This window comes from Mizuhopecten yessoensis, unplaced genomic scaffold, assembly GCF_002113885.1.
Source record: "Mizuhopecten yessoensis strain PY_sf001 unplaced genomic scaffold, ASM211388v2 scaffold6113, whole genome shotgun sequence".
NCBI lineage: Eukaryota > Metazoa > Mollusca > Bivalvia > Pectinida > Pectinidae > Mizuhopecten > Mizuhopecten yessoensis.
This window is the reverse complement of record NW_018406386.1, coordinates 468,194-483,862: the sequence shown is the minus strand read 5'-3', so window position 1 is coordinate 483,862 and position 15,669 is coordinate 468,194. Positions and strand designations below refer to the sequence as shown.

At 39.6% G+C, this 15,669-nt stretch overlaps 1 protein-coding gene across 1 annotated transcript in view; it reads right to left on the bottom strand.

Moving 5' to 3' along the window:
• Positions 1 to 15,669, bottom strand: part of LOC110451514 (extracellular matrix protein FRAS1-like) — a 187,604-nt gene that overhangs the window by 51,280 nt on the left and 120,655 nt on the right. The window contains exons 13-24 of the mRNA XM_021499579.1: positions 15,113 to 15,253; positions 14,592 to 14,735; positions 13,525 to 13,665; positions 12,861 to 13,007; positions 12,519 to 12,671; positions 11,311 to 11,451; positions 5,501 to 5,641; positions 4,760 to 5,035; positions 4,313 to 4,513; positions 3,897 to 4,093; positions 3,478 to 3,646; positions 571 to 749 (exon numbers count right to left, since the gene is read on the bottom strand). Of these exons, the coding sequence (XP_021355254.1) occupies positions 571 to 749; positions 3,478 to 3,646; positions 3,897 to 4,093; positions 4,313 to 4,513; positions 4,760 to 5,035; positions 5,501 to 5,641; positions 11,311 to 11,451; positions 12,519 to 12,671; positions 12,861 to 13,007; positions 13,525 to 13,665; positions 14,592 to 14,735; positions 15,113 to 15,253 (2,030 nt within the window). The remainder of the gene's footprint in view (positions 1 to 570; positions 750 to 3,477; positions 3,647 to 3,896; positions 4,094 to 4,312; positions 4,514 to 4,759; positions 5,036 to 5,500; positions 5,642 to 11,310; positions 11,452 to 12,518; positions 12,672 to 12,860; positions 13,008 to 13,524; positions 13,666 to 14,591; positions 14,736 to 15,112; positions 15,254 to 15,669) is intronic.

Below are 15,669 nucleotides of genomic sequence, written 5' to 3'. Positions count from 1 at the left end.
TAGTCACAAGGCATTGTATATCATTATATTATACTGGTAGCTAGTCACAAGGCATTGTATATCATTATATTATACTGGTAGTTAGTCACAAGGTATTGTATATCATTATATTATACTGGTAGCTAGTCACAAGGTATTGTATATCATTATATTATACTGGTAGCTAGTAACAAGGCATTGTATATTATTATATTACACTGGTAGTTAGTCACAAGGCATTGTATATCATTATATTATACTGGTAGCTAGTAACAAGGCATTGTATATTATTATATTACACTGGTAGTTAGTCACAAGGCATTGTATATCATTATATTACACTGGTAGTTATTCACAAGGCATTGTATATCATTGTATTACACTGGTAACTAGTCACAAGACATTGTATATCATTATATTACACTGGTAGTTAGTCACAAGGCATTGTATATCCTAATTTTATACATGGTTATGGAATGGTATGGAATTATAGCAACTTTCTTATTAATTATTCAAGACAATTCAACATGATATGAAAAAAATGTGGAAAAAGTCAAAATATCAAAGATGAAAGATGTCAAACAAAATTACCTCAAAAGAAATGATATCCGATAATGCTGATGTGGCCTTATTTTTGTACCAGATCCTTCCCTCATTGATGTCCCTCTGCATGAAACGGAACATTTTGGCGGCCATTGTTCCGCCGCCTATATCCTCCCAGCCCCGGCCCAGCCCCTCCTCAGGCATTGGCACAACCATGAGCACCTCCCCTGTCACAACACCAAGTAAGGAAAGATAAAAGGAAGGAGAGATAACTCTATGTTTTATCAAAAGGTAAATCAGTTCATCTAATGTTTTTATATCAGATCTGGTTTTAATGTCTATGTGTCAGAAGCAGCTGTACCAGCACTACTGTTACCTGGGTACAAGTACCATCTGGGTACTGCCCTACAACAGATACTATCGGGTACTGCCCTACAACAGATACTATCGGGTACTGCCCTACAACAGATACCATCTGGGTACTGCCCTACAACAGATACCATCTGGGTACTGCCCTACAACAGATACCATCTGGGTACTGCCCTACAACAGATACCATCTGGGTACTGCCCTACAACAGATACCATCTGGGTACTGCCCTACAACAGATACCATCTGGGTACTGCCCTACAACAGATACCATCTGGGTACTGCCCTACAACAGATACCATCTGGGTACTGCCCTACAACAGATACCATCTGGGTACTGCCCTACAACAGATACCATCTGGGTACTGCCCTACAACAGATACCATCTGGGTACTGCCCTACAACAGATACCATCTGGGTACTGCCCTACAACAGATACCATCTGGGTACTGCCCTACAACAGATACCATCTGGGTACTGCCCTACAACAGATACCATCTGGGTACTGCCCTACAACAGATACCATCTGGGTACTGCCCTACAACAGATACCATCTGGGTACTGCCCTACAACAGATACCATCTGGGTACTGCCCTACAACAGATACCATCTGGGTACTGCCCTACAACAGATACCATCTGGGTACTGCCCTACAACAGATACCATCTGGGTACTGCCCTACAACAGATACCATCTGGGTACTGCCCTACAACAGATACCATCTGGGTACTGCCCTACAACAGATACCATCTGGGTACTGCCCTACAACAGATACCATCTGGGTACTGCCCTACAAAAGGTACCATCTGGGTACTGCCCTACAAAAGGTACCATCTGGGTACTGCCCTACAAAAGGTACCATCTTGGTACTGCCCTACAACAGATAACATCTGGGCACTGCCCTACAAAATGTACTGCCCTACAAAAGGTACTGCACTACAACAGATACCATCTGGGTACTGCCCTATAAAAGGTACTGCCCTACAACAGATACCATCTGGGTACTGCCCTACAAAAGGTACCATCTTGGTACTGCCCTACAACAGATACCATCTGGGTACTGCCCTACAAAAGGTACTATCTTGTTACTGCCCTACAACAGATACCATCTGGGTACTGCCCTACAAAAGGAACCATCTTGCTACTGTCCTACAACAGATACCAGCTGGGTAACCATCTGGGTACTGCCCTAAAAAAGGTACTGCCCTACAACAGATACCATTTGGGTACTGCCCTACAACAGATACCATCTGGGTACTGCCCTACAAAAGGTACCATCTTGCTACTGTCCTACAACAGATACCATCTGGGTAACCATCTGGGTACTGCCCTACAAAAGGTACTGCCCTACAACAGATACCCTCTGGGTACTGCCCTACAAAAGGCACTGCCCTACACCAGATACCATCTGAGTACTGCCCTACAAAAGGTACTGTCCTACAACAGATACCATCTGGGGACTGTCCTACAAAAGGTACCATCTTGCTACTGTCCTACAACAGATACCATCAGGGTACCGCCCTACAAAAGGTACTGTCCTACAACAGGTACTGTCCTACAACAGATACCACCTGGGTACTGCCATACAACAGATACCATCTGGGTACCGCCCTACAAAAGGCACTGTCCTACAACAGATCCCATCTGCGTACAGCCCTACAAAAGGTACCATTTGGGTACTGCCCTACAAAAGGTACGATCTTGCTACTGTCCTACAACAGATACCAGCTGGGTAACCATCTGGGTACTGCCCTACAACAGATACAATCTGGGTACAGCCCTACAAAAGGTATCATCTGGGTACTGCCCTACAAAAGATACCATCTGGGTACTGCCCTAAAAAAGGTACTGCCCTACAACAGATACCCTCTGGGTACTGCCCTACAACAGATACAATCTGGGTACTGCCCTACAACAGGTACCATCTTGGTACTGCCCTACAAAAGGTACTGTTCTACAACAGATACCATCTGGGTAACCATCTGGGTACTGCCCTAAAAAAGGTACTGCCCTACAACAGATACCTTCTGGGCACTGCCCTACAACAGATACAATCTGGGTACTGTCCTACAACAGATGCCATCTGGGTACTGTCCTACAACAGATAACATCTGGGTACTGTCCTACAACAGATAACATCTGGGTACTGTCCTACAACAGATACCATCAGGGTACCGCCCTACAAAAGGTACTGCCCTACAACAGATACCTTCTGGGCACTGCCCTACAACAGATACCATCTGAGTACTGCCCTACAAAAGGTACTGGCCTACAACAGATACCACCTGGGTACTGCCATACAACAGATACCATCTGGGTACAGCCCTACAAAAGGTACTGTCCTACAACAGATACCATCTGGGTACTGCCCTACAACAGATACAATCTGGGTACTGCCCTACAACAGGTACCACCTGATATTTGGTAACGATCACTTGTAGGTTCAAACTAACAATGACAACTGCCCACTTGTCAATATTTGGTTCTGTTCTATAACAAGTACACTGTAGTATTTTACATTTGATAACACCAAGCATTTGTCTACATGGGCAATCTCCTATTAAAATCAGTGTAGGACTGACCCACCTTGTTTTGGATTGTTGACAGTGGGCATCAGTGTGTAGATTATGTCCCTTGTCGGAGTTTTCTCGAAGTCCATGACCTCAGCCAACAAGAGGTCAGAGGTCAATTGTAGCATATCACCTGATGCAAGGCGACCTATTTTGTTGTTGACCAAAACAGGAATCAAACTATCCTAGAAAACAGAAAAAGAAATCATGGAGGAAATATTGTCAAATTATTGCAATGTACAGTATAAATGTTATCAAATCCTTATCATTTGATTTAAGATATTTATAACATCAGTACCATAGTTGTTAAAAAGTAAAGGCCATATATAAAATAAAAGTTGTCCAGATTTTTTTATAAGAAACATGAGATTTTTTTTTTTTAAATAGCGGAAAAACCAGCCTTAACAATTAATGACCCTAGAATTCTTAACATACCTTGATGCGAATGTTGATATTGATGATGAAGTTGAGGAGGTGATAACCGTCAGACACCTGTAGCAGAAATAAGTCACGAGCCTCACTGTTTTGCCCTGTGTGTCGGTATCCGATTAATCCTGCTCTCAGGTCTTGTAGGGTGAAGGATGTAACTGGAGCGTCAAACTTCAGGTGGATTATCTGCCCATGGTAAGGGCCTAAAATTAAAAGTTTCAGTAGAAAAAGTAAAATAAAAGGCTTCTAATAAGGACTGAAATCCGTATTTTTAACATTTACAATGAAAAGCAATTTGTAAACAAACATATAATGTCACCACATGATTGGTTCCAAGTACTTCAACATTCTGAGGGACAGACTTACACAGTTTCTGGTGTATATATATAATTAAATTTGTATACAGTTCTAACACCTCCTACCCTGAAGTACACTGATGGAGACCTCGTCTTCTGCTCTGCTGATCTGAAGGTCTATGGTGTCCAGGGTTGAGGTTTCCCCACTGGTCACCACAAGTGGTTCCTTCCTGAGAAGACGTGGTGCCTGTCTAGATACAGCCTGGATACTTAATGTGGCCTCATCACTCAGCATCATATGATCGCTGGCCCTCAACACAATCCGACCTGGGTTAAGAGAACAAAATGTAGTGCTTTTAAAGAAATTTAACAAGTTACGGAAATGTGGACCTTTTTTTCATAGATAAATATAACTTATCATACCAAATCTTGAGGTTAAAAATGGTAACACATGAAATGTACAATTTTTAACAATGCTTAAATATCTATTCAAAAGAATGCATAATGCCTGCTCAACAGAATTTTAAACACTGTTTCAGATATCTATTTGATTGTGTTAGGTGTCCGTCTTACTTTTACTTCCTGCGTGATTGTTGTGGATGAAGCGGACTTTGCCTGTGTGTAGGTCGACCAGCGTGAAGGTGTCCTCAGTCTGTAGTGCTACGTCATGTCCCATCACCGCCTTAACCAGCTCACCGTTGTCAGGGGGGCGTGACAGCACCAGGAGCAAGTCCTCTACAGGTGTGTCGGGGTCAGACAGGTAGAAAATGTCGGCCGGAATGCTGGCAATTCCTCCCTCCTCGGTGAGGATCTGGCCAAAGATCTGTAGGATTGGTGCCTGACGGTTCTCTAGGGAAGGACAAATGTAAACAGTATAACATCACTACATGTATATGGGTCATTAACAATGTACTGCTATCACATCTCTACTGGAAATATTGTAAAACTTCAGGACAATTTTCATCAATCGCATGACAAGGAAATAAGTTCAAGATCCTCTTTTTTCATTTTACCAAGAATGTATGTGGATAAAAAAACAACGTCTTATAACATTATTAAGTCTTCTGCATCAGATCAACTTGTATTAACTAGGAATAGTATACATCTACAGGGATATAGGAATATTAAGGAATGTGCATTCTTCCATGCAAATTTAGAGATGAGAATTCAAAATGTTCAATGATTTCCTTTGATGGGTTACACTGTTACCTATAATCATAAGCTTGTGGGTAAAATTCTTCAAAAAATACATCATCGATCTATCAAACACAGATTAGTCTGATTGAGTTGACAGTTTTGAATGTTCACACAAACCTTCACAGATCTGGGTTCTACGGTTCTCGTAGTAACTGGAGCCACATGTGGTGACACACTTGCCCTGGCGGAGGAAGGTGTGGCTGTTACAGAGGGTACACTTGGACCCTTCACCGCATTCAACACAGTTCTGTGGGCAGTCTGAAACAAAGTTATCTCCCTTTGATCAGTTCAATCCTGATTACCTTTTCTTTCTTCAAACAAAATCATCTACAACTATGATGTCCCAGTGAGCTGTGTAATAGTGTAACTATCTATACAGATCAGGTGTCCTAGTGAGCTATGTAATAGTGTAACTATCTATACAGATCCGGTGTCCTAGTGAGCTGTCTAATAGTGTAACTATACAGACCAGGTGTCTCAGTGAGAGTGAGCTGTGTAATAGTGGAACTATACAGACTGGGTGTCCTAGTGAGCTGGGTTATAGTGTAACTATACAGATCCGGTGTCCTAGTGAGCTGTATTATAGTGTAACTATACAGATCAGGTGTCCTAGTGAGCTGTGTAATAGTGTAACTATACAGACTGGGTGTCCTAGTGAGCTGTGTAATAGTGTAACTATACAGATCAGGTGTGCTAGTGAGCTGTGTTATAGTGTAATAACTATTATATATACAGACCAGGTGTCATAGTGAGCTTTGTAATAGTGTAACTATGTATACAGATCAGGTGGCCTAGTGAGCTGTGTTATAGTGTAACTATACAGATCAGGTGTCCTAGTGAGCTATGTTATAGTGTAACTATCTATACAGATCTGGTGTCCTAGTGAGCTGTGTTATAGTGTAACTATACAGATCAGGTGTCTCATTAAGCTGTGTAATAGTGTAACTATGTATACAGATCAGGTGTCAAAGTGAGTATCTATACAGATCTGGTGTCCTAGTGAGCTGGGTAATAGTGTAACTATTTATAGAGATCTGGTGTCCTAGTGAGCTGGGTAATAGTGTAACTATCTATACACATCATGTGTCCTAGTGAGCTGTGTTATAGTGTAACTATCTATACAGATCTGGTGTCCTAGTGAGCTGTGTAATAGTGTAACTATACAGTCCAGGTGTCCTAGTGAGCTGTGTAATAGTGTAACTATCTATACAGATCATGTGTCCTAGTGAGCTGTGTAATAGTGTAACTATACAGATCAGGTGTCCTAGTGAGCTATGCTATCATGTAACTATATAGATAAGGTGTCCTACTGAGCTGTGTAAAAGGGTAAATATACAGATCAGGTGTCATAGTGACCTGTATAATAGCGTTACTATACAGATCAGGTGTCTCAGTGAGTTGTGTAATAGTGTAACTATACAGATCAGGTGTCCTAGTGAGGTGTGTTATTGTGTAACTATATATATACAGACGAGGGTCCTAGTGGGCTGTTTAATAGTGTAACTATACAGGTCAGGTGTCCTAGTGAGCTGTGTAATAGTGTAACTATACAGATCAGGTGTCCTAGTGAGCTGTGTTATAGTGTAACTATACAGATCAGGTGTCCTAGTGAGCTGTGTTATTGTGTAACTATATATATACAGACGAGGGTCCTAGTGAGCTGTGTAATAGTGTAACTATACAGGTCAGGTGTCCTAGTGAGCTGTGTAATAGTGTAACTATACAGATCAGGTGTCCTAGTGAGCTGTGTAATAGTATAACTATACAGATCAGGTGTCCTAATGAGCTGTGTGATAGTGTAACTATACAGACCAGGTGTGCTAGTGAGCTGTGTAATAGTGTAAATATACAGACCAGGTGTCTCATTGAGCTGTGTAACAGTGTAACTATACAGATCAGGTGTCCTAGTGAGCTGTGCTATCATGTAACTATATAGATCAGGTGTCCTAGTGAGCTGTGTAAAAGTGTAAATATACAGATCAGGTGTCTCATTAAGCTGTGTAATAGTGTAAATATACAGACCAGGCATCTCATTGAGCTGTGTAATAGCGTAACTATACAGATCAGGTGTCCTAGTGAGCTGTGTAATAGTGTAACTATACAGACCAGGTGTCCTAGTGAGCTGTGTAATAGTGTAAATATACAGACCAGGCATCTCATTGAGCTGTGTAATAGCGTAACTATACAGATCAGGTGTCCTAGTGAGCTGTGCTATCATGTAACTATATAGATCAGTCGTCCTAGTGAGCTGTGTAAAAGGGTAAATATACAGATCAGGTGTCTCATTAAGCTGTGTAATAGTGTAACTATACAGATCAGGTGTCCTAGTGAGCTTTGCTATCATGTAACTATATAGATCAGTCGTCCTAGTGAGCTGTGTAAAAGGGTAAATATACAGATCAGGTGTCTCATTAAGCTGTGTAATAGTGTAACTATACAGATCAGGTGTCCTAGTGAGCTGTGTAATAGTGTAACTATACAGATCAGGTGTCCTAGTGAGCTTTGTAAAAGTGTAACTATACAGATCAGGTGTCAAAGTGAGCTGTGTAATGATGTAAATATACAGATCATGTGTCATAGTGAGCTGTGTTATAGTGTAAATATACAGATCATGTGTCCTATTGAGCTGTGTTATAGTGTAAATATACAGATCAGGTGTCTCAGTGAGTTGTGTAATAGTGTAACTATACAGATCTGGTGTCCTAGTGAGCTGCGTAATAGTGTAACTATACAGTCCAGGTGTCCTAGTGAGCTGTGCTATCATGTAACTATATAGATAAGGTGTCCTACTGAGCTGTGTAAAAGGGTAAATATACAGATCAGGTGTCATAGTGACAGATCAGGTGTCCTAGTGAGACAGACCAGGTGTCCTAGTGAGCTATGTTATAGCGTAACTATACAGAGCAGGTGTCTCATTAAGCTGTGTAATAGTGTAACTATACAGATCAGGTGTCCTAGTGAGCTGTGCTATCATGTAACTATATAGATAAGGTGTCCTACTGAGCTGTGTAAAAGGGTAAATATACAGATCAGGTGTCATAGTGAGCTGTGTAATAGTGTAACTATACAGATCAGGTGTCCTAGTGAGCTTTGTAAAAGTGTAACTATACAGATCAGGTGTGCTAGTGAGCTGTGTAATGATGTAAATATACAGATCAGGTGTCAAGGTGAGCTATATAATAGTGTAACTATACAGACCAGGTGTGCTAGTGAGCTGTGTTATAGCGTAACTATACAGATCAGGTGTCTCATTAAGCTGTGTAATAGTGTAACTATACAGATCTGGTGTCCTAGTGAGCTGTGTTATAGTGTAACTATACAGATCTGGTGTCCTAGTGAGCTGTGCTATCATGTAACTATATAGATAAGGTGTCCTACTGAGCTGTGTAAAAGGGTAAATATACAGCTCAGGTGTCATAGTGACCTGTATAATAGAGTTACTATACAGATCAGGTGTCCTAGTGAGCTTTGTAAAAGTGTAACTATACAGATCAGGTGGCCTAGTGAGCGGTGTAATAGTGTAAATATACAGATCAGGTGTCCTAGTGAGCTGTGTAATAGTGTAACTATACAGATCATGTGTCCTAGTGATCTGTGTTATAGTGTAACTATACAGACCAGGTGTCCTAGTGAGCTGTGTTATAGCGTAACTTTACAGAGCAGGTGTCTCATTAAGCTGTGTAATAGTGTAACTATACAGATCAGGTGTCCTAGTGAGCTGTGTAATAGTGTAAATATACAGATCAGGTGTCTCATTAAGCTGTGTAATAGTGTAACTATACAGATCAGGTGTCCTAGTGAGCTGTGTTATAGCATAACTATACAGATCAGGTGTCTCATTAAGCTGTGTAATATTGTAACTATACAGATCAGGTGTCCTAGTGAGCTGTGCTATCATGTAACTATATAGATCAGGTGTCCTAGTGAGCTGTGTTATAGTGTAACTATATATACAGATCAGGTGTCCTAGTGAGCTTTGTTATAGTGTTACTAAACATATCAGGTGTCCTAGTGAGCTGTGTAATAGTGTAAATTTACAGATCAGGTGTCTCATTAAGCTGTGTAATAGTCTAACTATACAGATCAGGTGTCCTAGTGAGCTGTGCTATCATGTAACTATATAGATCAGGTGTCCTAGTGAGCTGTGTTATAGCATAACTATACAGATCAGGTGTCTCATTAAGCTGTGTAATAGTGTAACTATACAGACGAGGTGTCCTAGTGAGCTGTGTAATAGTGTAAATTTACAGATCAGGTGTCTCATTAAGCTGTGTAATATTGTAACTATACAGATCAGGTGTCCTAGTGAGCTTCACTATATAGATAAGGTGTCCTACTACGCAGTGTAAAAGGGTAAATATACAGATCAGGTGTCATAGTGAGCTGTGTTATAGTGTAATTATAAAGATCAGGTGTCCTAGCGAGCTTTGTAAAAGTGTAACTATACAGATCAGGTGTCCTAGTGAGCTTTGTTATAGTGTTACTAAACATATCAGGTGTCCTAGTGAGCTGTGTAATAGTGTAACTATACAGACCAGGTGTCCTAGTGAGCTGTGTTATAGTGTAACTATACAGATCAGGTGTCCTAGTGAGCTTTTTAATAGTGTTACTAAACATATCAGGTGCTTAGTGAGCTGTGTAATAGTGTTACTATACAGATCATGTGTCCTAGTGAGCTGTGTTATAGTTTAAATATACAGATCATGTGTCCTAGTGAGCTGTGTTATAGTGTAAATATACAGATCAGGTGTCTCAGTGAGTTGTGTAATAGTGTAACTATACAGATCTGGTGTCCTAGTGAGCTGTGTAATAGTGTAACTATACAGATCAGGTGTCCTAGTGAGCTGTGCAATAGTGTAAATATGCAGATCAGGTGTCTCATTAAGCTGTGTAATAGTGTAACAATACAGATCAGGTGTCCTAGTGAGCTTAACTATATAGATAAGGTGTCCTACTAAGCAGTGTAAAAGGGTAAATATACAGATCAGGTGTCATAGTGAGCTGTGTTATAGTGTAATTATAAAGATCAGGTGTCCTAGTGAGGTTTGTAAAAGTGTAACTATACAGATCAGGTGTCCTAGTGAGCTTTGTAATAGTGTTACTAAACATATCAGGTTCCTAGTGAGCTGTGTAAAAGGGTAAATATACAGATCAGGCGTCTCAGTGAGTTGTGTAATAGTGTAACTATTTATACAGATCAGGTGTCCTAGTGAGCTCCCTAATAGTGTTACTAAACATATCAGGTGCCTAGTGAGCTGTGTAATAGTGTTACTATACAGATCATGTGTCCTAGTGAGCTGTGTTATAGTGTAAATATACAGATCATGTGTCCTAGTGAGCTGTGTTATAGTGTAAATATACAGATCAGGTGTCTCAGTGAGTTGTGTAATAGTGTAACTATACAGATCTGGTGTCCTAGTGAGCTGTGTAATAGTGTAACTATACAGATCAGGTGTCCTAGTGAGCTGTGTAAAAGTGTAACTATCTATACAGATCAGGTGTCCTAGTGAGCTATGTTATAGTGTAACTATCTATACAGATGAGGGTCCTAGTGAGCTGTGTAATAGTGTAACTATACAGATCAGGTGTCCTAGTGAGCTGTGTAAAAGTGTAACTATCTATACAGATGAGGGTCCTAGTGAGCTGTGTTATAGTGTTATTATATATATACAGACCAGGTGTCTCAGTGAGCTTTGTATTAGTGTAACTTTATATATACAGACCAGGTGTCTCAGTGAGATGTGTAAAAGTATAACTATATATATACAGACCAGGTGTTTCAGTGAGATGTGTAAAAGTGTTACTATATATATACAGACCAGGTGTCTCAGTGAGCTGTGTTATAGTGTAATAACTATTATATATACAGACCAGGTGTCTCAGTGATGTATTTTTAAGTTGAACTGTTAGTATAAGTTATGTTATACCTATACAGATTTGGTTGTCCCAGTCACGGTACTGATGCTGGCTACACTGGCGGACACACCTGTCCCCGGACAGCAACAAGGCGGGGCCACACTTGTAACATTGGAGAGGTGAATCACACTGCACACACCCACCACCGCACTCTGAAACACATGTTAGCACACACTCACATAAGCTCCACACGGACTCGTGTGACTAACAGTTATTCATTAATGTCAATCTCCGAGGACCAGATAGCTCAGTTTGTAAAGCACCCAACTGGGGTTTTAATTCTAGGTAACGGTACAATTATGTATTGATAAATACAGTAGTCCAATTTGACGCAATATTGGTCACTCTACAAACTGAGCTACATGCATCTAGTCTCTGTTACAAAGCCTGATACAAAGAAGATCTTATTGACAGATAACAGCCAGTTAATAGGACAAATAAGGCAAAATATTACAAGCAATTCTTCTCCAGAAAATCTTCAGTATCAAAACTGAACAAAGGGCCTTAACTCTGTATATAGAGGTACAAAGGCCTGCAGGACAATTGCACTATCTTGATGCCCAGAGCTAGTAGATTAAAATGTTAAGGCTTGTGAATGTTTTAAAATATTTATAATGAAAATATACTTTGTGTAAGTCCCTGACCTGATTTCAGCATGCAACACCCCATCCTCCGAAGAGGACTATCATACAAGATTTGGCAGAAACAGGATACGTCCCCCATAAAGTCATACACCATTAACAAAGGGTCCCAATTCTATTTATTGAGTGGGGCATGAGACCTGATTTCAGCATGTTAAACTACCCTCCAAGAGGTATTTGTATACAAAATTCGACAATTGTACACGACACATATTGTTGACAGCCAGTCAGAACACCATACCATAATAAATCCTGTCAAAGATGGGAGGATAAAAATCATGAGCCAGCCTTTCTTAAAACGCATCCTAACCAATCCAAAATGTTCCATCAGCCACACGTCCTAACCAATCCAAAATGTGCCATCAGCCGCACGTGATGTGTAAGTTTTATTTTATTTTCAGCATTTTTTTAGTGGCATGTTGTTCATATTATGTGTAATTAACACAGCATTCATTTAAAGATTAAACATTAATTGTCTTTCCTATTCTTACCTTTCTCACCTGAGGAAAATCTCTAGTAGTTCTACCTGTAATTGTGATCATCTTACTTCAGTAGTCTTACTTCAGTACTAGTCTTACCTTTACATATCTGGTCCTCAATATAATGTCCAATAGGGCAACGTCTCATACACAGACTGTCAAACGCTACCATGGTCGGGTCGGTACACAACGTACAAACCGACTCCCTGCCACGTGGACCAGTGAAACACTTGGAACAGCCAAACTCACAACCTGTTATAAAGGACCGTACAATGAGTCAAATGGTTCAGTAACACTAAAGTTAACTTTGTTATAAAGAGCTACTGAGAGGAGGAAACATTAATAACATTCAGTCTTATAAACATTTTATAAATAACTTCATCACATACTGATTAAACCTAGCTGTTCTTATACAATAAACTTAGTACAGCAAGTACTTACTATGACACGAACCGTCTCTCTTTAGGTACTGGCCTTCAGCACATGGCATACGACAACGTCCTCTCTTACTGAGGCGAGCTCTCTCTATACAGGAGGTACATTGGGTGTCGTCAGGACCAGTACATGTCCGACAGCTAATGTGACATCCTGAGTACAAACAACATTACAGAATCAGCATGTGTTGAATTTTTAGATTCCCTACCTCATAAGCAACACCGACAAAAAAAAAACCCACTTCTAAAACAACACTGACAAAGTAATGGTTTAACTCTTAAAAAAGTCAAATAAGTGATTTACCTCTCATACAACACAATCTGAAACGGGTATTCTCACATTTGACCAATATATTAGATATAAAGTCTGAAATCCTTTCAGAAATAAAGCCGCTGTAAGAGCGATGACAATAAGTGAACAGATGTATGAATGGAAAGCTACACTCCTTCCACTTCCTCATCAACAAGGGGAGGGTACTGTAACAGTAATTACGTGAAAGCAAAATAATTACAAATTAATGTAAATGAATTCAAAACCAATTTGTTCATAACCTAAATTCCCATCCCTTGACATCAATAACAGAACATCACTTTTGCAGAATCAAAGTGGATATAAATTAATCATTCACATGTTTATACTTCAAAATATGAGGCTACCCACATTGACTTACGTATGCAATATCCATCAGGATTAGGATAGAATCCATTTGGACATTCGGACAGGCACTGTGTACGATGTAGTACAAATCCTGAGAAACAACTGGTACAGGATCCCCCATCACCGGAGCATGTTTTACAGGTGGGCGGACACTCTGTGACAATACAGAACACTGGTATAGAATATATTACAGTACAGGTACGCAACAATACAGAACACTGGTATAGAATATATTACAGTACAGGTATGCAACAAACCTCGCCAGTTAGTCGACAGTTCTCTCTTCTAAAATTGAAAGCAGTGAGATTTTTATGTTGTTGCTCATAACATGACACTTCCTTAATTTCAAGCTCTGATTTCATATATATTCTGGCAAAAAATAACTAAATTCATGGTACTAATCAATTTTAATTAATTTCTACATCATTATAACTTACCTTAAATATGATTAGGGTGATTAAAAAGTTAACCTACATTTAAAAGTTGAATCTACCTTATCTGGGAATAAAATAAGATTTTTAAAGCAATTTCAGTTTTCAGATTACTTCCTTATGATATTATCAATTCATAATATCTAAAACCCAGAATTACATTTAAAAGATTATCAGGTTTTATACAGGAAACACTTTTTTCTGTTTTGATATTTTCTTCGTTTTGTTATTTACAGAAAAATATATTACAATGGCATATAGTACACACCCTGTTCCTAATATACACATCCAGATACCCATCGTTCACGAATTACACACTTTGACATTCTTTGTTCCAAGTTTAAATACTAAACACTCCCTTTTTTTTATTTACATACCTAGACACTCCCTTTTCCTGATTTACATACCTAGACACTCCCTTTTCCTGATTTACATACCTAGACACTCCCTTTTCCTTATTCATATTCCCAGGCACTCCCTTTTCTAGATTTACATACCTAGACACTCCCATTTCCTGATTTTTAAACCTTCAGACACTCCCTTTTTCTAATTTACATACCTAGACACTCCTTATTGCTGATTTACATACCTAGACACTCCCTTTTCCTGATTTACATACCTAGACACTCCCTTTTCCTGATTTACATACCTAGACACTCCTTATTCCTGAGGTAGTAGTTTGATTGGCATACATCCACACACTGGCCCTCTTGGAGCACCTGTCCTGGGTTTGAACATGACTGACATTCTTGGCTCTTTGGCCCGACACAGAAGCTACAGCTACTGTGACACTCTGGCAAGCAAAAGCAAAATATTCCAATTAACATCTTATAAAACAATAAAAATATAAGATTGTGCATATTAATCTAATTAGTTCAGTGTTCAGGAACAATTTACAATGCTAAGCCATGGCTTACTGAATACTTCGCAAACAGTTTAATCCAGGTTCCCTTACAGACAGATTTTGTATGTTCGGACTTACCAATACACTGGCCACCTTCTCAACAGGTTGTGTATGTTAGGACTTACCAATACACTGGCCACCTTCTCAAAAGATTTTGTATGTTAGGACTTACCAATACACTGGCCACCTTCCCAACATATTTTGTATGTTAGGACTTACCAATACACTGGCCACCTTCCTAACAGATTTTGTATGTTAGAACTTACCAATACACTGGCCACCTTCCTGGAAGTAGTTCCTGTCACACCTAGGTACACACTGACCATTCCTCCACAGCAGTCCTGGCTTACATTTCACACAGTGGTGTCGTGTTCCATCCACGCAGGTCTGACAGGTCTCATGACAGACTGACAACACATAAAACCACACACATTACTACAGTTTTGTTTTTGTGAACAAAAATATATGTCACCCCTTATCAGCCAAAAAAACATATCTGTTTTATACTTATTTGACCTTGATGAAGAGGTGAAGGTCACCGTGACCTAAATGTAGTGCACTGCATATCTCCTGTCGGTGATGCAGGTATTGTTCTAATTTCTACCATGGTTTCTATGTATAAATTATATCCCAGACAAAACTTCACTAAATATTTTGTACTTTTTTGAACTTTGACCTAGAGATGAAGGTCAGTATGACTAAATTGCAATGCAATGCACACCTTCCTTTTGCTGAAGCATACATAATTCATGATTTATAAAAATTCCTTAAAATGTTTAAAAGTTATAGTACAGACTGGATTTCACTGGAATATTTACACTTA